The sequence below is a fragment of the Schistocerca piceifrons genome, chromosome 4, assembly GCF_021461385.2.
Source record: "Schistocerca piceifrons isolate TAMUIC-IGC-003096 chromosome 4, iqSchPice1.1, whole genome shotgun sequence".
Classification (NCBI taxonomy): Eukaryota; Metazoa; Arthropoda; class Insecta; order Orthoptera; family Acrididae; genus Schistocerca; species Schistocerca piceifrons.
This window is the reverse complement of record NC_060141.1, coordinates 63,993,822-64,021,557: the sequence shown is the minus strand read 5'-3', so window position 1 is coordinate 64,021,557 and position 27,736 is coordinate 63,993,822. Positions and strand designations below refer to the sequence as shown.

Here is a 27,736-nt window from a genome sequence, read left to right as displayed (position 1 = left end):
CCAATTTTGCACCACATCAATGACTTGTGGATCAGATGCAAATCTTCTTCCCCTGAACGCTTCCTTCAATGGTCCAAACATAGGGAAAATGCTTGGAGCCATGTCTGGACTGTATGACGGGTGTTCCAACAATTCGAATCCCAACTTCTTTATTATAGTTTTGGCTGTCCATTTGCCAGAATGTGGCTGAGCATTATGTGCTGCAGGGTGACAGCTTTTTGTGTCTGAATGCAGCTTTCAGTTTAGTTCGCAACACATCACAATAGTTCTCAGCGTTCAAGGTTTCGCCTCTTAGAGTGAAATGAAAGGCTACCACACCTTCCGTGTCCCAGAATAGTATTAGCATAATCTTACCAGGTATGGCCGACCTTTAAATTTCTTAACTTCTGGTGACGACGTGTTTAACCATGCTCACAGCCTTACTTCTCAGTTTGCGATGATGCACCCAAGCTTCATCTACAAGTTCTGATTTGTTGCAAAAATCCATCTCCCTTGTGATGTTAACAGGCCAAATGTTTACAAGAGATGTCCATCCTTTGTGCTTTACGCTGCACTGACAGATTTTTTGTACCCATCTTGTACATACTTTCCAAAAATTTAGCTTGTCATATAAGTTGGAATACGCTGAACCATGACTGATATGTACAGCATTAACGATTTCGTCAAATGTGATTCATCTGTTTTCCATCACCATACGCCCAATGACTTCCAAATTGTTCTCAGTTGTTGCCGTTGATGGCCTGTCTGCTCTTTCCTTGACACATAGAGAAATTGTACCCTGTTTGAAGGGTTCTATTCATTCATGGATATGGCTTCATGATAAACAGCTGTCACCGTAGTGCACTTGACTTTGACAAATAATTTCTGCAGTTTTAACATCTTCTGCAAACAAAAAGCAAATTACTGTCCTCATTTCCTCCTTGGGCTTTTTTCAACAAATCATAGCTCATGTCATGTGCTCTTTCCAGCCAGGTGCAGCAGATATTCAAAGCATAGGACATGTAATGTCGTCAGCCAATAGCAACATCACTGTTAAGTAGTGCAAACACACAAGCAGGAAAAGTAAATAGTTTAAATTAATACACAAGCACTATAGCTACAAGAAAAGCTAAGGTTTCACATATAATGTTGCGAAACTGCTCGAAAAATCATTTCACACTTTTTTTGAAGGAAATTATACTTTTTGCCATTGTTATTGCATATGTCGTAATCAATGAAAGAACTACAATAAATATGAAAAACTAACCTTGACACTTGGGTTTTTTTGTGTGTGTAATCTTTTAAGATATATCAAACACAAATATGCAAGTAAAATTTTATATAATGAAATTTTTCTTTGTTGTTGGTCCTCAGTGTTCTGTTTTGAATGAGAGTCTAATGCTCTGTGATTTAAAAAATTCATGGCACGTTCTCACACATTATATAATTCATCTCATATAAAAGGACTTTACTTTAAAGAAAACCTCATCGTAACAAGGCCCACAAGAAAGATGCATCAAAGGAAGTTTGTTGTTATGAAGAATTGCATAATCTTTGACACATGTTGCTGTTAAGAGATGCCTATGTGTGCTTTGTTACTGTAAATGGTGCATTTTCTTTGAAGCTAAAGTTTTATTTTGGTGTTATTCTCTTGTGTATGTTTTATTGCCATGGTATCATTCTTGAGTAGTGGGCTAAAGTAAAATTCTTTGTCAAGTATCAGTTCTTACCAGTCAAAATTACAAAAATTTAACTGAAAACTAAAACAATGAAAAAATTCCCAGAATTCTAAAAAAATTCTCTGGTTTTCCCCGGATTTTCCAGTTGTCCCAGGGTATATACACCATGGACAACCTCTTAAACTTCTGTTTATTTGCTTGGCATTCTCCTTTTAGCTGTAGTGCTGACAGTCCTTAATCATACAAATTACATTTTGATACAGATTTACATGTGTTATTAGTACAATACTGTACAACACATGCCACTTAGCAACTTCCAATTGTTTCAGTTGGATCTATTTAATCATGTTATTTGTTTTTTATTTAAATAGTAATTTCCAACATTCAAACCTGAATCATGTAATTGAACATAAAACCACCTGAAGATGGGCACAAGCACAAAACCGGTCATGCATTAAATAAAATGAACTAGTGTTGTGATTGGTAGCTGTTGTTATTCTACATACTTTAAAAGGAACTGCCACAGAGTTCAACTGCCTCCACTATGGATAAAATTCAATTTGTGTCCTATGAGATTCTGTGGGAATTACACTCTTCCATGGTATTGTTGCAGTCCCTCGGATTAGATCCTGTCAGCTGACAGTTCCACACCAGTTAATAAGGTTACAAGGAAAGTCAAACAGCATTCACAATAAAGACATTTTGACTGTCACAATTTCATCAGCAAACTGTCAAAGTATTCATAATAAAGTTCCCAAATTTACTACCCTCCAGGAAAGTTCTCGCACTAAAATTATGCTTGGGAGCAAGAGTTGGCTAAGAATTGGCTGAAACCCGAAGTGGGAAGCTCTGAGATATTTAGCGAGTCATGGAATACATACCGGTAAGACAGATTAGAGGCAGGGGGGCCCCACTGCAGTTGACAAAAATATTGTCTCTATAGAGGTCAAAGTGAAGTGTGACAGAGAAGTAATCTGGTTGCATATTACAGGTGTAGGTGAAACCAAGTTAGTAGTTGGATGTTTTTACCGGCCACGTGATTCTGTTGTGACACTTTTAGCGTCATTCAAAGAAAGTCTACAGTCAATGGGTGTAAATAGCCAGATATGCAATACTAGTTGGAGGCAACTTTAACCTGCTGAGTAGAGACTGGGATGTCTGTGGATTCATTATGAAGGGGTACAGAGGGACAGTTATGCAAAATATTTTTGAACACATTTTCTGAAAACTGTCTTGAGCAGCTAGCTCAGCAGCCTCCACACAATGGAAATATCTTAGACCTCGTAGCTACAAATAGGCTCGACCTTATTGACAATGTCTGTATAGAAACGGGGATTAATGATCGTGATGTCATTATAGCGACTATGATCATGAAAGTTAATAAATCAGTCAAGAAGGTTTGGAGAGTGTTTCAGCTAGCTAGGGCAGATAAGCAGTTATCAGCTTCTCACTCTTTTCACTTGGACAGTGAATTGGCATCACTTAGTTCCAATAAGATGGATGTAGAGGAATTATGGGCAAAGTTTAAGTGGTCTGGAGAGTTATGTGCCTAGTAAGTGGATAAAGAAAGGAACAGACCCACGATGACTAAATAACAATATTTGGCAGATACTGAGGAAGCACAGGCTGTTGTACTCTCAGTTCAAAAGGTATGCATCAATGATGACAAGTGAAGTGTAGTAGAGATTCATGCGTCTGTGAAAAGATCTATGAGCAAAGCATACAACAACTACCATCGTCACAGCTTATCCCAAGATCTGGCACAGAACACAAAAAAGTTCTGGTCTTACATAAAATCACTAAGCAGGTCTAAGGCTTCCATTCAGTCCCTTGTCGATCAGTCTGGTTTGGTAGTTGAGGATAGCAAAACAAAAACCCAAGTTTTAAATTTCACATTCAAGAAACTGTTCACATAGGAGAATCGTACAAACATACTGTCATTTGACCATCGGACAGACTCCAAATGGATGACATAGTAATAAGCATACCTGGCGTAGAGAAACAGCTGAAAGATTTGAAAGCAAATAAATCACCAGCTCCCAATGGAATAACAGTTCCATTTCACAAAGAGTACTCTATGGCATTGGCCCCTACCTTGCTTGAATTTATTGTGAATCTCTTGCTCAGCAGGAAGTCCCAAGCAATTGGAAAAAAGTGTGGGTGTGTACTCAGAGGACTAAAGTAAGATAAAAACATGTAACCAAGTGATTAATATTTTTATTTGCCAGATAGGAGTAACAATGTCTCTCTCAAAAAATGGGGTGTAGGGATGGTTAAGAGGTTGAGTGAACAGAATAGTGTACCTGAATATATGAAGTATGGTAGGAGATAGGGTAGATGCACACGAAAGGAAGACCTACATCTGTAGTGCAAAGTGAAATTGGCCTGAGTTGTTAAAGATTATCGAGTTTAAGTAAATAGGAAAGTATTAAAGACATGAAACACCAAATTGTATAGCTGAGATAATACATGACACAAGAGAAACTGTTTTCAGTTTTAAACGTCTACAAAATGTAAATACTGATGAACAAAACCAAGAGATTGCCATAAATGTTTGTTATAGTGAAACAATGTTATGAACTTATATAAAGCACATTAATGTCAACCTCAATCGATTTGTGATTAAATTTCTATGTGAGTCAAATATCATTACCAGATGTAGAATCAGTAATAAACATGTAACGAGGTTGTTACGAAAAGAATATTTATTACACTACTTGTGATATATTTAAATATACACTGTCCATCCAAAAAAATTCAAAAATGATTTTACTTCTGGCATATAAGCAATGTCAGCACAATAACTACAGTGACAGCTTGAACAAACAACAGTAAACAACAGATGTGCATACAATAAACAACAGATGTGAATTCAACCATCCAGTTGTGAGAAGACAATAGTGAAGGTACACCCGTAGTGCGTGCGTTGTGTATCACGAACTGTAATGGAGCAAAATCTCTAAATCAAGTTTTCGAACTTTGTTTCCAGAATGTTTTGAAGGAGAGATAATTGTGTGCAAAGTTTGTCCTGTCTCGAGTTCCGAACAAACCCCATGGCATGTGAATGCCAACAAACCCCATGGCATGTGAATGCCTGCTGCAACTTGATTGAAATGCAAGAAATGGACAATTCTTTTCTGGAAAAAAAAAAAAAAAAAAAAAAAAAAAAAAAAAAAAAAAAATCACTGATGACAAAATTTGGTTTTATCAATACAAACCAAACTCCAAACGACAAAGTACAGAAATTCACAGTAAGGGTCAACGCTTTGATGGCGTAACTTGACATCTAAGCCAACGCCTTGCATGAGTTGAACAATATTCCCAAGGAGGAATTTTCTGACAGTTTCACATGCTTGTTGGAACATTATGTGTGGTTTACTCAAGTGGCACGAGACTATGTAGAACACCTCAAGCATTAAAACCACTATCCTCACTTTTCTCTATTTTTTATTAATCTATTATTTTATTTTATTATTAATATATTATTTATTAATTGCTTAATTGGGGTGCCACACCACAGGGGTGAGCTGTATCCCTACATTTTCCCTCCAAAATGATACTTACAACACAAGTAATTTATATAATAAGAAAATAACAACATAAAATAATGTGTCTAATAAAATTGGACAGATACTGTGTGTCAGTTTTCCTTTCGTTGTGCATGTTGTAACTGTATTGAGGGACAATGTGCGTCTCCGGTATGGGACAGTAGTCGTGGCGACACAGCAAGAGGAAGTACCTGCTCGGACACGGCAATATGTATTTCATGGATCAGCATCCTGCCTTGCAGATGTGCAGACTTTCCAGGAACAGAAAATCATTTAAATATATGCTACATGAACTTTTGGAGATAGATGTACTCATCTTGTTTATGGAATCATTAAGATGTTAGCTCAGTATGGCTTGTTCTTTTATTTTAAGTGAATGAATACATATTGCATGTTCAGTGACAAGTACTATGAAAATGAAGTGAGATAACATTTTTTTGGATTCAAAGGAGATATTACCTCTTAGGTGTTGGAATCCAGAAAATCGGCATGGAAAGTACACAGTCAAACTATTGTTATACAGACACAAGAATCACCTCATATTTTAAGAAACAAACACTTCACATAATATATAGGACAGCAGGATAAAGGATCACGATTGGTTCCAAATAAACTGACTTGTACGAAAATCTTTGGCATCTGAAAAGAATGTCCTGTGCAAGAACCTTGTGGTTACGAAAAGAAATTCTACTGCTATCTCTACACATTAAGTTGATCCTAATGAAACAGTGTGCGAAAGCTCTATCCAACGAAGGACAAAGTTCCAAGCATCTCTCTGAGACATTTCCTCAACCACTATCAGAAAGAAAATCCAAAGAAGGTGTGACATTCAAAGAATTATTATCAATTACACATTTGAATATTGACAGTGAGTTGGAGGGAGACTTGGTTTTCAAGAACAGTGATTGGTGCTAAGTTCTTAGGCAACAAAAGTACCTTCATTATACACTCAGGTGACAAAAGTCACAGGACACCTCCTAATATTGTGTCGGACCTCCTCCTACCCAGTGTAGTGCAGCAACTCGACACAGAGGCTGCCTCTATAGCCATCCACAATTTCTAAAGTGTTGCCGGTGCAGGATGTTATGAACCTCTCCATTATGTCCCACAAATGTCCAATGGGACTCATTGCAGACAATCAGGAGAGCCAAATCATTCACTCAAATTGTCCAGAATGTTCTTCAAACCAATTGTGGCCTGGTGACATGGTGCACTGTCAGTCATAAAAATTCCATAGTTGTTTGGGTTCATGAAGTTCATTAATGGCTTTATATGATCTCCAAGTAGCCAAAAATAACCACCTCCAGTCAATGATCGGTTTAGTTGTACCAGAGGACCTAACCCATTCCGTGTAAACACAGCCCACACTGTTATGGAGCTACCAGCAGCTTGCACAGAGCCTTGTTGACAACTTGGGTCCACAGCTTCATGGGGTCTGCGCCACACTTAAACCCTACCATAACATCTTATCAACTGAAGCTGGGACTCATCTCATTGGTCACAGTTGTCTAGTGTCCATCCGATATGGTCACGAGCCCAGAAGAGGCGCTGCAGGCAATGTCTAGCTCCAACTATCATTCCATGTTCAAAGTCTGTCAATTCCAGTCGTGCAGCCATAATCAAATCGGCAACCTTTTCATATGAATCATCTGAGTTCAAATGACAGCTTTGCTATTGCACTGCCCTTTTACACCTTGTGTCTGTGATACTACAACAGTCTTACATGTGCATATCACTATCCCTTGACTTTTGTCACCTCAGTGCAGGAAAGTTCAGGGAGTTGCACTGTTTGATGAGCTTCAAGATTCATTTTTTGAAGTCGCCTACATTTTTTCCCCCAACAATTTGGGTGATGTCAATAAGGGAACAGGTGAGAACTTTCATCAATTAATTCAAGTGGTGGAAAAACAGTATCAAAGCTCCTGGAATACAAACACGATTGGAGGCTACTGTTGGGCACTACACCAAGATGTATACAGGGCAGTTTAATGGAGAAAAACGATATTAAATGTTTTAAACTGAAGAAATAAAGAAAATACTGTAGAAGACAATGGACACACAATTCCTACCTAAGTTTCCATGTTTATACTTAAGTAAAACCTTTGTTCGCATAGAAAAAGTTAACTATGTTTCATTCCAATGTGTGTTTCACCAACTTTCTAGTTTACAACACAATCACATAAAAAAGGGTTTATCATATATGGATATAATGTCCAAAACTACCACGAGATTCAGCTATTACCTAATAAAAAAGAGTGTGTGTGTGTGTGTGTGTGTGTGTGTGTGTGTGTGTGTGTTTTCTATAACTGAAGTATTTGTCTGAACCATAACAAAATTCTCAGTCTTCTTTTTTGAAATCAAATATTATAATGCCTTCAACAACTGCAATACACATGTGAAGTCTCTTATGAATGGGCTGAATTGTCCTCATTAATAAAGGTATATCTACTACAATAATATACTTTTTCATTTCTGTGTACTTACTCATTTACAGATGCAGGAGACTGTTTCCCTGTAGTAGTTTTCTTTACAGTAAGAAATTCTGATAGATCCGGAGGAAGACCCATTTGATCTGATAAAAGGCTCTTAGATGGATTTTGCTGATTCTGAAAAAGAAATGACACTTTGTAATATTAATATTACTTTTGAATTAACAGGGCTTTTATACTATTGATTCTATCAGAAGTTTGTCCCAAATTCAAATATTACCTTACCTATCAGTGAACATGCCACATTCTACAATTGAGGCCACAAAACAAAGCATTATGACATATTAAAAAGTGCACAACATCACAAATATTTAAAAAAATAAAAATAAAAAAAAATACAACATGGAAGTAAAAAGTGTCAGTAGATTAATATTACGTTCATCAAAAGTTAAAGTTTCGACAACACACACACACACACACACACACACACACACACACACACACACACACACACACACACACACAGACATATATACAAACAAATGGAATGGAGCTTTTATATATATAATACTTCTTGAAGTTAATATAAAAGAAGAGATATGAACAGTGGAGTAAGGACGTAAAACTTGAAAATGTCTCTCTGTGTCATGTTCCCCATCTTGTAGTTCCTTTAAGAACAAAGCTTGCATCAGATAGCTTGAAATTCAGTCTTTATATTAATGTCACAGTGAGTTTTCCTCGGAAGGCCTAAATACACATCATGTAACTGATTTTCTAAAACCTAGTTAAGCATTAACAGTTTAAACAGTCATCATGAACAACAATGCAGAGGACACAAAATAAAATTACCGTTATTAAATTCTACTGAGAATAAAAAAGAATTTAAGTGATGTAAGGAGAAAATGTAAGAATGCAGCAAATTAAGTACATGAAATAGAATACACATATCTAATGAAAAAGTCTGGCAAAAAGCGCAAAACGGCAATTCAGAAACAGTTGGAGGAGAAATAAGAGGCTGTAGAAGCATGCAGGACAATGGAAGGATATATGTGGCCTATAGGAAAATTGTAGAGATGTTTCAGGAAAAGGGAAGCAGGTGTATGAATATTACGAACTGAGATGGCAAGCAAAGAATGGACATCTGAGAGGTCGAAGAGCCACACAAGGCAAACGGTATTGAAGACAATATTACGCAAAGGGAAGAGAAATTGAAGATGAGATGGGAGCTACGATATTGCGAAAAGAATGTGACAGAGTACTGAAAGACACAAGCTGAAAGAAGACCTTTGGATTAAATAACATTTTTCATAATTATTAATATCCTTGAGAGAAAACCAATGACAAAACTATTCCACTTGGTATGCAATATGTATGAGATGGGCAAAATATCCTCAGACTTCATGAAACATGTAATAATTCCAAAAAATGCAATTACTGACAGATGAGAACATTACTGTGTTCAGTAACATTACTGCATTCAGTACCTCATAAGTCTTGATTGTAAATTACTGGTACAGATTACTTACATACCACTGGTGAATCAATATATAAATAAAATGAACTATACTTTCAGCACATACACTTTCTCACTCTATGCACCACTTCTTTTCGAGGTCTCAATGGCATGTCTTTTTCAACAGAACTCTGAATGCGAAGTTTTTATTTTCATTTTCATTTTGTCCACTGTTATCTGTGGCATGCACTCTTTTAATATACAGCATACTTCATTTAAAGCTGTATCACATTTGTTCCTGTCTTGATAATCTTTACTTCTGATGTCAAAAAGACACAGTTTGAGTTTATATTGTTCAATGAAAACTGTCAACTGTTCTTTGCACCAAGCTGCCATATTCTACATTCATTCTTCTCAAAATCAATTTGTCACCATGCCACATGAGGTGTTAAATTCACAGTTGACTTCTGCATGGAGCATTGAAACACATAACAGAAAACAGTATTTATAACAGCTTTCACACACTCTCTTTCTTTCTCTTGTAAAAGTACACACATCCACACACACACCCGGCCTCCAGGAGTGTACATTTGGGTGTTCATGTGGTTGTTTGCACAAATGTATATTCTTTTAATAGAAAAAAAGAAAGAGCTACAAAGCTAATGTAGTTTTCTGTTACATGCCTCTATGCTCTACACATCAGTCTACTACGGATGAGTGGTTGCCTCTACCTTATTGTATGCACTGTTCCATCCAGGAGTTTCCATCATTGTTATAACTTATGTATGTTATAACTTATGTATTGCTCAATGAAAGTAAAAACAAAACAGATATTACCACTGGGAAAGAATGGAATGTCAAGGATTCTTTAACACTCTTGTATAAACTGAAAGGGTCAGTGGAAGAAAAGGTAACTCACAAGAGAACATTTCGCCTTGCTGCAAGTTACACATTTGGTTAAATTCAAAAACAAAAATATAAATACAATAAAACAAAATATTGTATACAGTAGATAGCATTTTCTAGCAGCACATATGGAACTACATGTTACCAGCATTTGAACCATTCAAAAATACAGCAGATAACATGCTCAGACTAATCCTCACTACAGTAAGGTTGGTTGGTTAGTTATTTGCATGTTCAGTGGATCATAATAGCAATCTCTCACTATGATGTGAATCAGTTTTATAATTACAGCACATCTTCTTGGTGGATAAGCACTTTCTTTTACTGACCCCTTCAATGGAGAACTGTATTTAAGTAGCTGACTTTGTAATCATCCAGTGTCCAAGAGTTACATCTGAAGGTAACATTCAAAAGTAATACATTTACACAGCGGATAATGCAAATTACATTTGCATTTCTTAAGCTAGACTACACTTACTGCCTGCAAATTAACACTGTGTAAGTGAACAGCACACTGAATCTTATTTTCCTGTTAAATTATCGAATTGTTAACACTATTTATGCTTGTTAATCACTTGGAGATTTTCAATATAATTCAGTTATCACAACAATTTCTGTAAATTTAGGCCCAGGATACACAGACGATTCTCTCCTACTCGAAACACAGTTGTGATTCAGAATATTTTCCTCTGCCAGAGATCAGAACTTGTTAAATGAACATGAAAGCAATGCATCATCTACCACTCCTGTGACATTGCAATTGAAATACACAGATGCCCAGATGGTATCATAAACATCCAGCTATACGCTAATGCTGACTGACTCTTCTCAATTCTCCTTCTCTCTACCTAAGGTGAAGTGTTTCTTGTGACCACTTTTCTTTGGCTATGACCTTTATCTACATATAAGGTTTGCAAGACCGTTCTTGTCTAACATTAGCCCAGGAATTAAACCATTTGCAGACAACAAAATTACAGAACCTGGATTATGTCTAGTATGGCTGAGTTCAAAAGATTTAAAAAAAAAAAAAAAAAAAAAGCATAGAATTCTTGTTTAGAGCTAGTGGAAAGAATTCTTTTTTTAAATCTACTTAAATTTCAATTGAGAGATGTATTACAGGCTCTCTGTAGACAATCCTGTCTTTACACAGAACAGAGATGTTAACAAGTAATTATGTGAGAAGTGGGTAAGCATTTAATCATAGGCTTCACTCACAAAATGACTGAAAGGACCAGAACAACTGAATTAGGTCTGTAATTGTAAGTTTTCCACTCTACTCTCCATTCTGCAACCTATTTTGAGCATTTGGAAGGTGCATTATGAGTCATTGTCAGTCTGTGGATTTAAAGGAGCAGGTGGGGCTTGTTAAATCATCACAACATATCGGTATTTTTCAATGTATCTTGTCAAATATGGAATAATTTCTGGTTTCCAATGATTTAATGTCTTTTTTTAGTCGATTTGTTGTGTCTCTGAAACAGGTATTCCTTTTTAAGTGCGTAGGGCTTGCACGACAACCTCTCATACATACACATCTGATTCTAAGAAACTTCAAGCATTCTATACAAGTTTTGATAGTCAATAATTTTTAAGCTGTTTTCATTTGCTTAAAACTAGTTTCAGTCAATTCAATATTAATCTGCTCAACAGTTTTGTTTCAAGTGAAATAATGCCTCATACAATGTCTTTTATTTTTAGCGTCTGTGTTCTGGGCATACTGAATGTTTTTCAACAAAAGAACTCACGATTTTACAGTATTGTTTGAAGTGAAGCTTTTGACTACAGCAAATTCTCTGAATTAGATGGAGGGCACACAGTTAATTAATCCTATATGTTATTATGCTTTTTCCTCACATTCTGTCTGAATTCACTTTTATTTGACGTAAGTGAGAAACAGAATCAAATATTGTGGAATGCTAGTGAGAGACCTAAAGTTTTCATCTACAATGCTTGCTCAACCAACTTCTTCAAGAAATTCTTCCTTAAATTTTATGTAAAACTCTTGAAGGAATCATTACTGATAATTGTGTTTAACAGTATTTTTTTTTACATGCACTAAATGTAATGAGCAAAGCCCTCTTAAGTTACACTCACTTTTTATGTACAATGGCTTGGAGACATAAACTTGATGGATATGTTGCTTTGTTACCACTGCATTATTTTTCATAAAATACTTCTTATTATAGAACTGAACCTTCACAGTGCAGTAGAAAGTGCACTGTTTGAAACATCCTGTGAAAAACCTGTGTGCCACACTAGGATTTGAACAAATACATGGCTTTTCACAGGAAACATTATTATTTTAAAACAACAAACCAGCCATTAAAGGCTGTGTGGTGGCTCTGCTCTCACAGCTTCAATTCTCCCAGTACCTACATTCCAAACTACATAGAAATTCTCCTATGTCCCTTGTTGGACTAGCTCTCAAGTAAGAAAGAATATTGTGGAGAAATGATTTAACCACAACCTCAAGAGTTGTTTCCAGGATCAATCTTTCACTCCACAGTGGAGTGTGTGCTATTTTCAAAATTCCTGGTAAATTAAAACTTAAACCAGAACCTTGCTTTTTTTTTTTTGGCAATGTGTTAACTGGCTGAGCTATCCAGGAACAATTTACGACAAAAGTTATACTCCTCAAGCCCTCAAAACTACAGTAACGCATTGAGGCCATGACTATACGAGGTGTTGGAAATCATTCTGGAGAGACACTGATCCATGTATCTTACAATGTTACCCACAATGATTTGGTTCTCATGTTACCAGTGCTGGGTTCATCGAGCATACATGGACATCAATAGCTCCTGTATGTACAAGTGACTTATGATTAGGTGATCTGGGCTGAGGGAGGAAGGGTGGGGGAGGCAAGCCATGGTTATGAAATCACTGGGGCATTCATCAAGCCACCTGCACGCAACCAAGGAGTGGTGACATGTTGCACTGTCCTGTGAAATTTGGCATGTCCATCACGGTACTCTAATACCAGAAAAGAATATTGATGGTTGCAAGAATTCTCGAATGACATGCACCTGTCATTGTTCCCTACAGCCGGACAATAGGTCCTAACTACAACCATGTGAGCACAGCCCAGACCTCAAATTGGCCACTGCCTGTCTGAGCACAAATTTCTTGCCATGCAGGGTCAACTGGTCCATGGGGAAAATACCACAGTCTTATAATCCATAAGCTTCATATAACTGAAATTTGCATTCACTGGACCATACTATATGCCTGTACCAGTCTTTAACAGACTCCTCAGATATTGTGTCTGAATTCTCACCATACACCACTGCAACTTTTGGATGTCATATATGGCACATCTTCAAATGAGACAATCTTTTACATGACTCTTGACCATTCAGATTTTGTATATATTTAAATCAGTAAGTGGCAGTGAGAGTGAGAGAAGAAAGTACTAACTGCACCAACTTAAGGAAAGAAAGAAGACAAGGCTGTTGCCTGTCTCCTTACATTTTCAATTTGCACTTAGAGAATATAAATGAGCACTAAACACTATGTGACAACAGGGTAAAAAGTAGAGGATAAAGATAATGCTGAACGCAGAAACGTTAGAACATGTAGCAAGATTTAAATATATAGAAACCAGAACAGAAAGCTACTGGAATCAAAGCTCAGAAATTAAAACAAGAATTTACATCTACATCTACGTGATTACTCTGCTATTCAGAATTAAGTGCCTGGCAGAGGGTTCAATGAACCACCTTCAAGTTGTCTCTCTACTATTCCACTATCTAATGGTGTGCGGGAAAAAAAGAGCACTTAAATTTTTCTGTGCGAGCCCTGATTTCTCTTATTTTATCATGATGATCATTTTTCCCTACGTAGGTGGGTGCCAACAGAATGTTTTCGCAATTGGAGGAGAAAACTGGTGATGGAAATTTCATGAGAAGATCCAGCGCAACAAAAAATGACTTTATTTTAACGAGTGCCACTCCATTTCACGTATCATGTTTGTGGCACTATCTCTCCTATTTTGCGATAATACAAAATGAGCCGCCCTTCTCTGAACTTTTTTGATGTCATCTGTCAGTCCCACCTGATGCGGATCCCACGCCCTACTCCAGAATAGGGTAGACATGTGTAGTGTAAGCAGTCTCTAGTAGATCTGTTGCACCTTGTAAGTGTTCTGCCAATGAATTGCAGTCTTTGGTTTGCTCTACCCACAACATTATCTATGTGATCGTTTCAATTTAGGTTATTTGTAATTGTAATCCCTAAGTACTTAGTTGAATTTACAGTCTTCAGATTTGTGTGACTTTTCGCGTAATCAAAATTTAGCAGATTTCTTTTAGTACTCATGTGGATAACTTCACACTTTTCTTTATTCAGGATCAACTGCCACTTTTTGCACAATACAGATATCTTATCTAAATCATTTTGCAATTTGTTTTGGTTATATGATGATTTAACAAGATGGGAAATGACAGCATCATCTACAAATAATCTAAGAGGGCTAATCAGATTGTCTCCTATGTCATTAATATAGATCAAGAACAATAGAGGGCCTATAATACTTCCTTGGGGAACGCTGGAAATTACTTCTGTTTTACTCAATGACTTTCCATCTATTAATATGAAATGTGGCGTTTCTGACAGGAAATCATGAATCCAATCACACAGCTGAAGTGACCACAGGCACTCAGTTTGGTTAGAAGACGCTTGCAGAAACGGTGTTGAAAGCCTTCTGGAAATTTAAAAATATGGAATCAATTTGACATCCTCTGTCGATCGCACTTATTACTTCATGAATATAAAGAGCTAGTTGTGTTTCGCAATAACGATATTTTCTGAATCCATGCTCACTATGTGTCAATAAATCGTTTTCTTCGAGGTACTTCATAATGTTCGAATACAGTATACATTACAAAACCCTGCTGCAAATTTACGTTAGTGATATGGGTCTGTAATTCAGCAGATTACTCCCACTTCCCTTTTCGGGTATTTGTGAGACTTGAGTAATTTTCCAGACTTTAGGTACAGATCTTTCTGTAAGCGAGCACTTGTATACAATTGCTAAATATGGAGCTATTGTATCAGCATACTCTGAAAGGAACCTGACTGGTATACAATTTGGACCAGAGGCTTTGCTTTATTAAGTGATTTAAGCTGCTTTGCTACAACGAGGATATCTACTTCTATGTTTCTCATCTTGGCAGTTGTTCTTGATTGGATTCAGGATTATTTACTTAGTCTTCTTTGGTGAAGGAGTTTTGGAAAACCATGTTTAATAACTCTGCTTTAGTGGCACTGTCATCAGTGACTTCACCGTTGTTATCGCGCAGTGAAGGTATTGATTGCATCTTGCCACTGGTGTGCTTTACATACGAACAGAATCTCTTTGGGTTTTCTGCCAAATTCCGAGACACAGTTTCATTGTGGAAATTATTAGCAGCATCTCACATTGAAGCACATGCTATATTTCAAACTTCTGCAATACTTTGCCAATCTTGGAGATATTGCGTTCTTTTAAATTTGGCATGCTTTTTTTGTTGCTTCTGCAATACCAATGTCAAAAAGGAATTTTCTACAAAAAGAAGAGTCTTCTGCAGTAAATAAAAATAATGTGGACAAAGTTTTAAAGAAAAGACTGATACACGTTTTATGTGGAGTGTCCTTCTGTATGGTGCCCAAACATGGGAAATGAGGAAGATACTTGTGCAGAGGCTGGAGGCATTTGAGATGAGGATATAGCAGAAAATAGAAAAAATAAATTGGATGCACTGGGTGAAAAATTAGAATCTGAGAAGAGTGGAAGAGTAGAGACAATTACTGACTGTAATACAAACAAGGAAAAAAAATTGACAGGTCACTTATTTTAAAAGAAGATGAGGCTTATGAAAACAGGCTTAGAAGCAGAGTTGGTTCAAGGCACAAGCTGCCATTTAGGGTGCCAAGCTGGGAGGAGTGCCACAGGCATCACAAGTATAAGATTTCTATACAGGACATATCACAATTCAGGTGCCAAGCTTAAATGGGTACCATGGGAACCCAAGAGCAAGGTTTGTATACAATGGTTCTAAGTGCCATCGATGTTCTCAGGAAACTTCTCCTTTATCTCAATTGTTGTGGGTATAGTTCACACCCACACAAAGGATGCATTCTCTTCTGCTCCACTTTTTTTCTTTCCTCATCTGCAAACTGATATGGGTTAAAGTGTACGGGGGGAGAGGGGGCCACCAACTGATAGGTCGCTTGTGTGCCAAAATGTTTTCAAACTGACCCAACTTAGAATGGTACATGGACAGGAAGACAAGATGAAGGAGGACAAGGAGATCTGTGGAAAGGAAGAACAGACGAAGATAGAGGAAGAGACTTCAGATCCTGGATAATATAGTGGATAGTTATTCTTGTATCAGAAACATATGTATCATATACAGTTATGACTATATTATTTTGCCCACCTACTGTGCAGGAGGCTGCACACAATCAGCACTGGAACATATGGTGACCAGTCTGGTCTTCTCCAGTCACACTGAATGCCACGTTCGTCAAAACAGTCTGTACACTCCCACTTTGCCAAATTAACCTTTGATCTGCAAACTCTAGATCTTAGTCTACTCAGGGACTTCCAAGTCATCCAGGAGATAGAGTTTCTGAAACTCTTTTTCCAGCCAGGGGGAAGGTAGGTCATGGCCCTCCACAGCTGCAACCTAACTTCAGCAGTGGTACTAAGTGCCATCGATACTCTAAGGAAACTCCTCCTTGATTTCAACTGTTGCAGGTGCAATTCGTGCCCAGGCAGATGATGTTTGTCTCCTGCTCCATTTTCTCTCTTTCCTCATTTGCAGCTAATTCTCTTCAAACAGGAGGCAGTGCTATTCCTATGAGAGGGTAAAGCCATTCGACTGCAGTGGATTTCAAGCAACCTGTTACAACTAAGAGCTATGTCCTCCTGTTTGGAATGTGCGGAATTATATCAAACAGGACATGCATACTCTACTGAAGAATAGCACAGTGCTATTGCAGAGATTGATAGAGTTTTGCATTGACTACCCCACTGTGATTGAGCCAGTTTCCATAGATGACAGTCCCTGGAGGAAACTTTTGATGGTAACAAACATACATAAGTCTACATAATTCATCAAGGAATATTACATAAGAATATGAGTAGATGATGTACACCCTCTATTACCATTGTCCAGTGTCTTTGTGGGAAATAACCCGTGATTAGGTCCAAGCACCCTTGATCATTACCATCTCAAATAAAACACTGAAATATATTCAAAATGAAATGTAAAGTATTGAATCCTTATATGTGACTCCCCAGTTTATTTTTAATTAATCTTGTTGATTCTTTCTTCAAATGCATGATAAATATTAACACACACTCCATTGGTTAATTGCTCATTGTCAGGAATACTAGCATATTTTCTTTAAAGCCATCAAATATGGGATACTATTCAAAGAGCTGTTCAATGTAATGATCACTTAGGTCCGAACTATATAACTTTATTACTTTTTGTATTAGAGGGGAGGCCCAAAATAAGGTGTAATTCTTTTTCTGTGGGTGGAGGGGTGATACTGGCAGATTATTGGTACCTCTACTAAACACTTGTTTCAGTTTGTTAAGCAAACATAACATGCGGAAATGTCAATTCGGCAAAGTGTTTGTTTTCATAACCACTGTTACATATATGCACTGGTTTTTAATCATGAGCACATCAAAACCAGTTTTTGTCAAAAGTCATTACAGCTGTTGAACTGTCTGTTTTTGTAAGCACTGTTACATATATGAAAAGTGATTTTGTAAATGCAAAGGAAACAAAACAAGTTTTTGTCAAAAATTATTACTGATGTGAAGGGATTATATTATGAGTATGGTAAAGAAACCGAGCAACAACCATGCAGGCCAGTCAAAAGTTGCTTCATCACCACAACTGAAGAATGCAAAATACATTGGTTGAAAACAATGTGAAGACAGTATAAAAATGCCAAGGAAAGTCTAGGTGGAAAGTAAATAATTTTGGAGTAAAGGAGACCACTCACCAAACACCACACACATTGAATCCTCAAAAAGCAAACAAAAAAGAATGAAGACTTGCTTGCTTCCTTTTGGAAAAACCCTGTAACTAGCTATAGAAAACACACACACATTTACATTCATTTATGTGTGACTATCGGCAACTCAATTGTTCAGGTATTTGGAGCTAAATTGTTTAAGAATATAGTACTGATTTGTTTCTTCTATCTTACGGTGATGAATTTGTTCCCCAAGCTATCACAGGAAACTAGCATTCTACCTTCAAGTGATAGAACAAGAATGTGGGACTTGTGGTGCTTTTCAGTAAGAATGGTTTGCATAGGTGGTGTCAAAGTATTGGCTCATCCATCATAATAGTAGTCAGGTAACTTAGGGATGATTGTCTGGAAGTTTACACGCAAAATAAAATAACAATGATTTTCACCCAACTAATTCATTAGATCTGTCCCACTCTAATTTTTCTTATTCTGAAACTAAAAGGATTCAACAGAGAAGTGTTTTCAGAATCAAAGCAATGTGTAGTAGAGATGTTTAGCAGCAGAACTTGTCATTAATGCCTTTCCACCCACAGAAACTGAATTCTAGTTATTTTAAGGCCCCTCCTTGTAAGCAGGGTGTCCCAAAACTTTATTCAGATTGTTCAAGCTTGAGTGCCTATCTGCAAACAGCGGTGCAGGGGTGGGCACATAGGTGATGTGCGGGCCGTCAGGTACCAGTGCTGTTGTGTAAGTGGCTGTATTGTCATGGCCAGATGCCCACGGGCTTGGGTGACCAAGTGGTTAGTGTACACACGGAACACGTGCAACAACGCTACCTGACGGGTAGCCTATTCTGGCTGCACCTGTCAACATGCGAACTGATGGGTGCTCCCCACACCTGTGCCCTACAGGGCAGCACAGTAACAGCCTACTCTATGTGGTGGAAAATCCTATATTGTGGATTATGAGATAAAGACCTAATAGTTGAAAACAAATGTTTAATACAACACAAGCTCTTAAATGAAGATATGTTTGTGAGCTGTTTATGTTTCATAACAAACGAGCACCTGCCACCACATCAATGTTGTTGATCCTGCCTTAAAAAGTACGACAAAGTCATCAGTTTTGTATCTACAGAAGCGTATATTACTGTTTACAGAACATGATCGATTGTTGCATTATTGCCACAGAAAATTGCAAACATCCATTTAATGTATACTGTAGCAGGATGAACAGCCAAAGGAAGGCAAAGAAATGTTCCGACAAATATTTTGCAACTGGAAGAAATGTATCACAAGGGATACAAATTTCTTACAAGAAAGTGAGTGGTTCAAGCAAAAACAGTTGGCCAAGAGTATTGAGAAAGAATTGCTCACACAGCAGAATTTGAGAAGCTGATGTTCATGTGGGAGCAGCCATCAATTTGCATGTGAAATGTACACTTTGAAGAATACAGGTGTGAAGAGTACTGGGAGAGCAGTAATCACATCTTATCATAAACAAAGCAATCACACTTCTATCATAAACAAAGTTAGTTTCTAAATTGCCACAAAGGAACAAATATTGAACCTGTCACAGAAGACAAATAAAGGCAGATATTCCGTCAGTTGTATAATATTGGATTTAAACTGTCAGAGCCAGATATTTTGCAAGACTTGTAGTATGCTTGCCACACTGAGTAGTGAGGATGAGAAGAAAGAGGCCCTTTACATAAGAGGGCTGCTCTTGAGATGAGCTAAAACTCTGAGGACGAAGTTTCACAAAATTGACAGCTGAAGCTGACTAAAATGCACAGAATTTCTACTGACCTGCATTAACTGCTACCAACACCAAAATTTTCCTGTTGGCCTGCTTTTTGTTTGAGCAAGATGTAGATGTAACTTTTCTCAATATTATTGAAATAGCCTCCCCCAAATGTTCAGCATCCCTAGTATACTACTCTCTGATGTAAGACAGGAAAACTCACATGTTTACTGCACAACTTTTTCACTTACTTTTTGATGAAGACAAATTTAATTCACAATAGTTAGGGCAAGTAAACAATTTTCCAGGGCTTATTAACAATTTTTTTAGCATATGGCACATTGCACAGCTAAAATAAAGTTTAGCAACTTGCACTAAAAGTATGATTTAACCAAATATATAACATGCAATAACTCAAAACTGTGTTCTTGTGGGTTAACATTTCCTTTGGCTGATCCCTTTAGCTCTTACCTTTGTTTGTTCCAACAAGTTCCTCATTTGTTCTGGTAATAGATACATCACCACCTTACAGTATAAGTTAACTCATAATTAGACTCGTACTGATGCAGATATTCTTATCATATAAAATAATCTCTTCCTTAGTACCTTCACATTTTAGAGTCATTTTACCGATTTCAGTAGATTTTCCTAATCATAAAGTCCTCAGCTGGCTATTGCTCCTAACTTTTTGTTTAATTCCACTCAACTGAACACCTGAAAGTACACGATTAAGCCTTCTTTTTATTATACTGTACCTCTTTGGACTAAGATCATCACCTACACCATTATGAATGAAACTTCCTGGCAGATTAAAACTGTGTGCCGGATCGAGACTCAAACTCTGGACAATTTGCCTTTTGCAGGCAAGTACAACTGAGCTACCGAATCACGAATTATGACCCGTCTGCACAGCTTTACTTCCACCTGTACCTCATCTCCGACCTTCCAAACTTCACAGAAGCTCTCCTGCAAAGAGAGCTTCTGAGAAGTTTGGAACAAAGCTCGGATAGCTCAGTTTAGAGCACTTGTCCCCTAAACACAAATGTCCCGAGTTTGAGTCTCAGTCAGGTACACAGTTTTAATCTGCCAGGAAGTTTCATATCAGTGCACACTCTGCTGCAGAGTCAAAATTTCATTCTGGAAATCATTATAGATGTGCCTTTCATATGTTATCCTCTGAAATGAGATTGACACTGCCAATTGTCCTTCTTGTCTATCTACTGGCCTTATCCCATATCTTCACAGGGTTGGCATATTAACCTGGGTTTGGTAATGTTTGTGGTAAAGGGTGGTCAGCTGCCCTTCCAGTCACCACACCTTCCCCAAATGATGGAATTTGTGTATCCCATCTATCTGCGTCTGGTATTATCTCATTTGGAAGTGTGAGAAATTTTTTTACAAATATTTGTAAATTATGTAACTGAGGCAAGATGTAAGTACCAGCTGGTATTCACCTAGTCAGATGCGGGAAACTGCTTAAAACCCACACCCAGGCTGGCTGACAATGTCCCTAGTCGTTAATCTGGGGCTGGCTCCAAAGTGGCATTCTAACACACACAGCTGTTCAGGAGGATGCCACAGTCCCTTGACTTTTATCCTAAATTAATAACTCACTGCATAATTTCAGTGTTGGCCTTGTGCGAGCCCTACTGACACTTAACTTGCTCTTTAGTGTCTTCCAGAGTAAAAATGAGCAATAACCACATCATTAGTACAATATACTGCAGCCCCACTGCTGATAAAACATTTATCATAATTGACTTCTGAGAAGAGGTGTGGGCAAACTATCAACTAATCTTTTAACCCTTTCAGACCCTCTGACTACAGTAACTTTTAGTGTATTTCAGCTAAAACAGAAGAATTTTTTCCCAGTGAAAACCTGAGGTACACATTTGTGAATGTTCATCATGTGCAAGTATTGCCAATTGTTGTGCACTACTATGAAAATACCAGCAAGTCAATTGAGCAGTGCACAGCAGTTCGTGACCGCCAGAATACACAGATGTGGTTGGTTCGCTATTTTCCACTATACGACTGAATGTTGTTATTGTGCATGGTAATTACTGAATGATCATTTTACTGTTTGTTACAACAGAGAATTTTCGCTACTACTTATTTTAGACCACAACGTGAAGCCAAGTGCACAAAATATGTTTTTCACAAGCATATATTTTAGTATAAATCTTGCATATAAACCCACTAAAAAGCACCTAAGAGCATTACCACACAAAGAAAAAATTTCCTTTCTGCAGGAAAAATTTAGGTCTGAAAAGGTTCAAGATTTGAGACAAGTATTGTAAATTGTTAAGTTTGGTAAAAGCACCCTCTCTCTTTTTTACTACTTAGCTCTTGGAATTAACAGTTGCTACAATTAGTATTCAATTGCTAAGCATGCTATAAACTTTAGCAGCAGTGACCTGGGTTCCTGACATGTCATCTGGGTACTTGGCTCTCATCATGCACCTGGGTCCTTATGTACAGCAGCTTTTTCCTCGAAAAGTTATCTATTTTTGCTCCCATCTTCTTCCCAAGTTACTACTATTATAATAATTATTATTTACATCTGCTGATATAGCCGAACTCTGAATTATACTTTAAATCTATACCTATAATCTGTAAGCCACTTTTCAGGGTGTGGCAGAGGGTATTTTGTGAACCCCTGTGACATTCTACCTTTCCTGTTCCAGTCACGAATGGTCTGAGGAAGAACGATTGTTGGTAAACCTCCTTGTGAGCCCAAATTACTCAAACTTTACATTCTTTTCGTGAGAGATACATAAGAGGAAGCAATATATTTGTTGACTCCTCTAGCATTTTATGTTCTCAGAATTTCAACAGTAAACCACACCACGATGCAAAACGTCTCTCTTGTATCGTCTGCCACTGGAGATGGTTGAGGATATATGTGATGCATTTATGCTCACTTAATGAACTTGTAATGAAACATGCTTCACGTTTCCTTATCAACCTTATGTTGTTCTGATCCCGAACCAATGAGAAATATTCAAGTATCATTCAGATGAGGGCACTGTAAGTTACCCATTCTGTTGCTGGATTACACTTGCTGAGGATTCCTCCAATGAAGCTCAGTCTGGCATCCACTTCACCAGCTTTTGTAGTTTTACCTGGATATTCCGCTTGAAACTGCTCATTAATATTCTTACGTACACTGGGTCTATTTGCCTGTTTATGCGTAATATGTTACATTTGCTTTTGTCCAGGGTCAATTGCCAATCCCTGCATCGAGTGTTGATCCTCTGAAGTCAAGGCAGCATAAGAAGATCCCTGATAGCTAACACCGCTGTTACCAGGTTTCAACTGCAAAGCTCGAATGGCTGCAGGCGAAACAAAACTCAGATGTTGTCAGAGACATGTTTACAAATTCGTGTTATGTGATTTTTTGAGGTATGCCTGTGAAATGGCCCAGTGCAGCCCACTGCAACTGTCAGGGATCTTCTTATGCTGTCTCAAATATTGGTCATTTATATGTACTATAAAAATCAATATAATATCTGTGACATTCCACTGGGGTACATATGATGTTACTTTTGAGTCTGACCAAGTGTGTGTGTGTGTGTGTGTGTGTGTGTGTGTGTGTGTGTGTGTGAGAGAGAGAGAGAGAGAGAGAGAGAGAGAGAGAGAGAGAGAGAGATATTTCAAAATTTCCTCTTTTTTTTCTCCATGTGGGGTATTTTATCTAATTTATATTCTATTTTACCTAATTTATATTCATACATCATCTGATCAAAAGTATCCACACACCTATTAAAGGACAATAATACGGGGTGTGTCGACCCTTCTCAATTATGATGGCTTGAAGCCTGCTTGGGACACTTTCAATGACATGTCCATATGTCTGTGGATGAATGGTTACCCATTGTTTCTCAAGAGCCAAAACTAGAGAATGTATTGATGTTAGACATCGGGGTCTGGAGCAAAGTTGATGTTCTAATTCGTCTCAAAGGCATTTCATCGGGTTCAGGTCAAGACTCTGGGCAGAGAAATCCATTGCAGGAATGTTACTGTCCGCAAACCATTGTTTCACAAATGCTGCTTTATGACAGGGTGCACCATCATACAGGTACAAACAATCACTGACTCTGGCCTCCTCTACAATACATAGTACACAGTGCTGTAAGATGTATTGTACCTTTTGGCATTTAGTATTTTTTTAGGGTGTGATTACAGTGGCACTCATATCAGGGCGTTCTGCCAAAGACTGACATCAGCCAAAGACAGCTGATCTTTTCAAATCTGTAGGTGCACGATCTCTGTGCAACCATTCTGAATGCCCCAGGAACCTGTCAACATTCCCATACGCAAAACATGGGCTGTGGGAAACTTGTAGTTTAGTACAAAAAAGGAGTTTGCAGCATCCTGAGGATGAGAAAGATAACAACAGGGACCTCAAAATCTACATTCTGAAATTACTATTTTGTCGGAAACAACAATTTTGGAACAACTTAAAAATTTAATAAAAATTTATTGGAAGTTATCTTATAATACATTATGAATGATCTCTGGCTGTCTAGCTTGAAACCTACACTTAACGTAGAATGTCATCTCCAACAAATGGAAAAATGTATCAGAAATATTAGGCCTATATTATGACATCAATAAATAAAATGTCATCAACTCTGATGGTTTAAGTTTCTGTAGTGGTTCTTTTTTGGGTTATAGTAGGTAGCCATTAGCTGTCTTGGATTATTACTACTGTTTATGCCATTATGGTGGTGATTCTGTTACACGAGGTGGTTTAGAAATGTGTTGTTTGTGCTTTCACTTTTCAGTCTTTAGGGTTCAGAGTACCTTATTCTAAAATTTATGTTTATCTTTCACACATTTACTAAATAAGTCACTGAAAGTTAATTGACATAATGTGTGTGTTTTGCTGAATTTCAAGTTACGCAGAATCCTGCATTTCAATGTCTCCACGAATCATCTCAAGTACGAAGTAAAGTACACTATATGTTGGCCTGTCTTGGGTTCTTTGGCCAACGTTTTTTGATGCCTTTTCTAGAGTTTCACCAGCACGCCACATAAGGTCTGCCTGGACTTGGTTAAGCTGTGGTTATTCCTCTTCATTTACGCATCTCAAACCATAAATTTGGGCAGCTTTAGAAGTGTCCCTGACAGATTTGTTACCAAGCTGGTTTCCAATGACTAGTCCACATTCAAAGTCACTAAGATCTCTACATCTACATCTACATCTACATTTATACTCCGCAAGCCACCCAACGGTGTGTGGCAGAGGGCACTTTACGTGCCAATGTCATTACTTCCCTTTCCTGTTCCAGTCGCATATGGTTCGCGGGAAGAACGACTGCCAGAAAGCCTCCGTGCACGCTCGAATCTCTGTAATTTTACATTCATGATCTCCTCGGGAGGTATAAGTAAGGGGAAGCAATATATTCGATACCTCATCCAGAAACGCACCCTTTCGAAACCTGGACAGCAAGCTACACCGTGATGCAGAGCGCCTCTCTTGCAGTCTGCCACTTGAGTTTGCTAAACATCTCCGTAACGCTATCACGCTTACCAAATAACCCTGTGACGAAACACGCCACTTTTCTTTGGATCTTCTCTATCTCCTCTGTCAACCCGACCTGGTACGGATCCCACACTGATGAACAATACTCAAGTATAGGTCGAACAAGTGTTTTGTAAGCCACCTCCTTTGTTGATGGACTACATTTTTAAGGATTCTCCCAATGAACCTCAACCTGGCACCCGCCTTACCAACAATTAACTTTATACAATCGTTCCACTTCAAATCGTTCTGTACGCATACTCTCAGATATCTTGCAGAAGTAACTGCTACCGGTGTTTGTTCCGCTATCATATAACCATACAATAAAGGATCCTTCTTTCTATGTATTCGCAATACATTACATTTGTCTATGTTAAGGGTCAGTTGCCACTCCCTGCAACAAGTGCCTAACTGCTGCAGATCTTCCTGCATTTCGTTGCAATTTTCAAATGCTACAACTTCTTTGTATACTACAGCATCATCCGCGAAAAGCTGCATGAAACGTCCGACACTATCTACTAGGTCTTTTTTTTTTTTTGGGGGGGGGGGGGGGGTTAAGGGCGCTCAACTACTGAGGTCATTAGCGCCCAGGCGCCCAGTCACAATTGTTAGAGCACATAGAATCTAGTAAAACATAGGGGGGGGGACACCAGACAGTTCTTACAAAGATGCAGATAAAATAAGTGAAGGAGTTAGATGTCTTTGGACAAGCCAGTCAAAGTAATGAAACGAAGAACACGAGCAGCTGCTCGAACGTCATCAGCTAAAATATCCTGTAAAGTAGATGGCAGAGACAGGACAACACGAGATTGACTAAAACGGGGACACGACAATAAAACATGGCACACTGTTAATGCGTGACCACAAGGGCACTGCGGGGCTGGGTCACCGGAGAGCAGGTAGCGGTGGCTAAACCGGCAATGCCCAATCCGCAACCTGGTCAGAAGGACCTCTTCTCGCCGAGATGATCGGGAGGAGGTTGTCCAAGCAGTTGGGAACGGTTTTACTGCCCGGAGCTTGTTTCCTTGAAGTGATGAACAAGTATCCCACCACAGAGACACAAGCCTCTTACAAACAACCCCACTAATGTCAGGACGGGACACAATGGGAGGCTGGCCGAGGCAGGAGGACTGCAGCCTTGGCTGCAGCATCAGCAGCCACATTCCCAGGCACTCCTACATGGCTGGGAACCCACAGAAAGCTGACAGGACAGCCATCAGCAGCAGAAGAATGGTGGGACTGCTGGATCCGTTGCACCAAGGGATGGACCGGATATGGAGCTCCAAGGCTCTGAAGAGCACTGAGTGAATCAGAGCAGAGTACATACGATGAATGGCGGTGGCGGCGGGCATACTGAACGGCCAGATGGAGAGCAAAAAGCTCGGCCATAAAGCTGGAACACTGGTTGAGGAGCTGGTATTTAAAGGTGCCAGCCCCGACGACAAAGGCACAGCCGATACCATCGTCAGTTTTGGAGCCATCAGTGTAAATAAAGGTGTGACTGGCAAGTCGCGCACAAAGTTCGACAAACCGTGAGCAATACACTGCAGCCGGAGTACCCTCCTTCGGGAGCGAGCTGAGGTCGAGATAGATATGAACCGGAGCCTGGAGCCACGGTGGCGTCGGGCTCTCACCCTCTCTGAAGGTGGTAGGGAGGGCAAAATCCAATTGTCGAAGCAGGCGATGAAAGCGGACTCCAGGGGGAAGCAGGGCAGACACATACAACCCATACTGACAGTCGAGAGAATCGGCGAAGAAGGACTGATAAGAGGGGTGGTCGGGCATTGACAACAGCCAGCAGGCATACCGACAAAGCAGTACGTCGCGCCGGTAGGTCAATGGTAATTCGGCAGCTTCAGCATAAAGACTCTCGATGGGACTAGTGTAGAATGCTCCAGTCGCAAGACGTAACCCCCAATGGTGGATGGAGTTGAGACGGCGTAAGAGGGATGGCCGAGCAGACGAGTAGACGAGGCTCCCATAATCCAGCTTTGATCGGACTATGGACCGATACAAGCGAAGCAGGACAGTGCGATCCGCTCCCCAAGATGAACCACTAAGAACTCTGAGGACATTAAGGGAACGTGTACAACGGGCAGCCAAATAAGAGACGTGCGGAGACCAACAAAGTTTCCTGTCCAGTGTGAGCCCTAGAAACTTAGTTGTTTCCACGAATGGGAGAACAACGGGACCGAGATGTAAGGATGGTGGAAGGAACGCTTTATATCGCTAAAAGTTGATGCAAACCGTCTTCTCTTCGGAGAACCGGAAGCCATTTGCCACACTCCATGAGTATAGGCTGTCTAGACAACGCTGAAGGCAGCACTCCAGGAGGCATGTTCTCTGGGCACTGCAGTAGATCGCGAAGTCATCGACAAAAAGAGAGCCTGAGACATTAGGTGGAATGCAATCCATAATTGGATTCATCGCTATGGCAAAAAGGGCTGCGCTCAAGACGGAGTCCTGAGGCACTCCGTTCTCCTGGAGGAAGA

General features: G+C 38.8%; 1 protein-coding gene across 1 annotated transcript in view; it reads right to left on the bottom strand.

Annotated features, from left to right (window-relative positions):
* Positions 1 to 27,736, bottom strand: part of LOC124794911 (zinc finger and SCAN domain-containing protein 2-like) — a 164,616-nt gene that overhangs the window by 7,402 nt on the left and 129,478 nt on the right. The window contains exon 5 of the mRNA XM_047258613.1: positions 7,691 to 7,812. Coding sequence (XP_047114569.1) covers positions 7,691 to 7,812 — 122 coding nt within the window. The remainder of the gene's footprint in view (positions 1 to 7,690; positions 7,813 to 27,736) is intronic.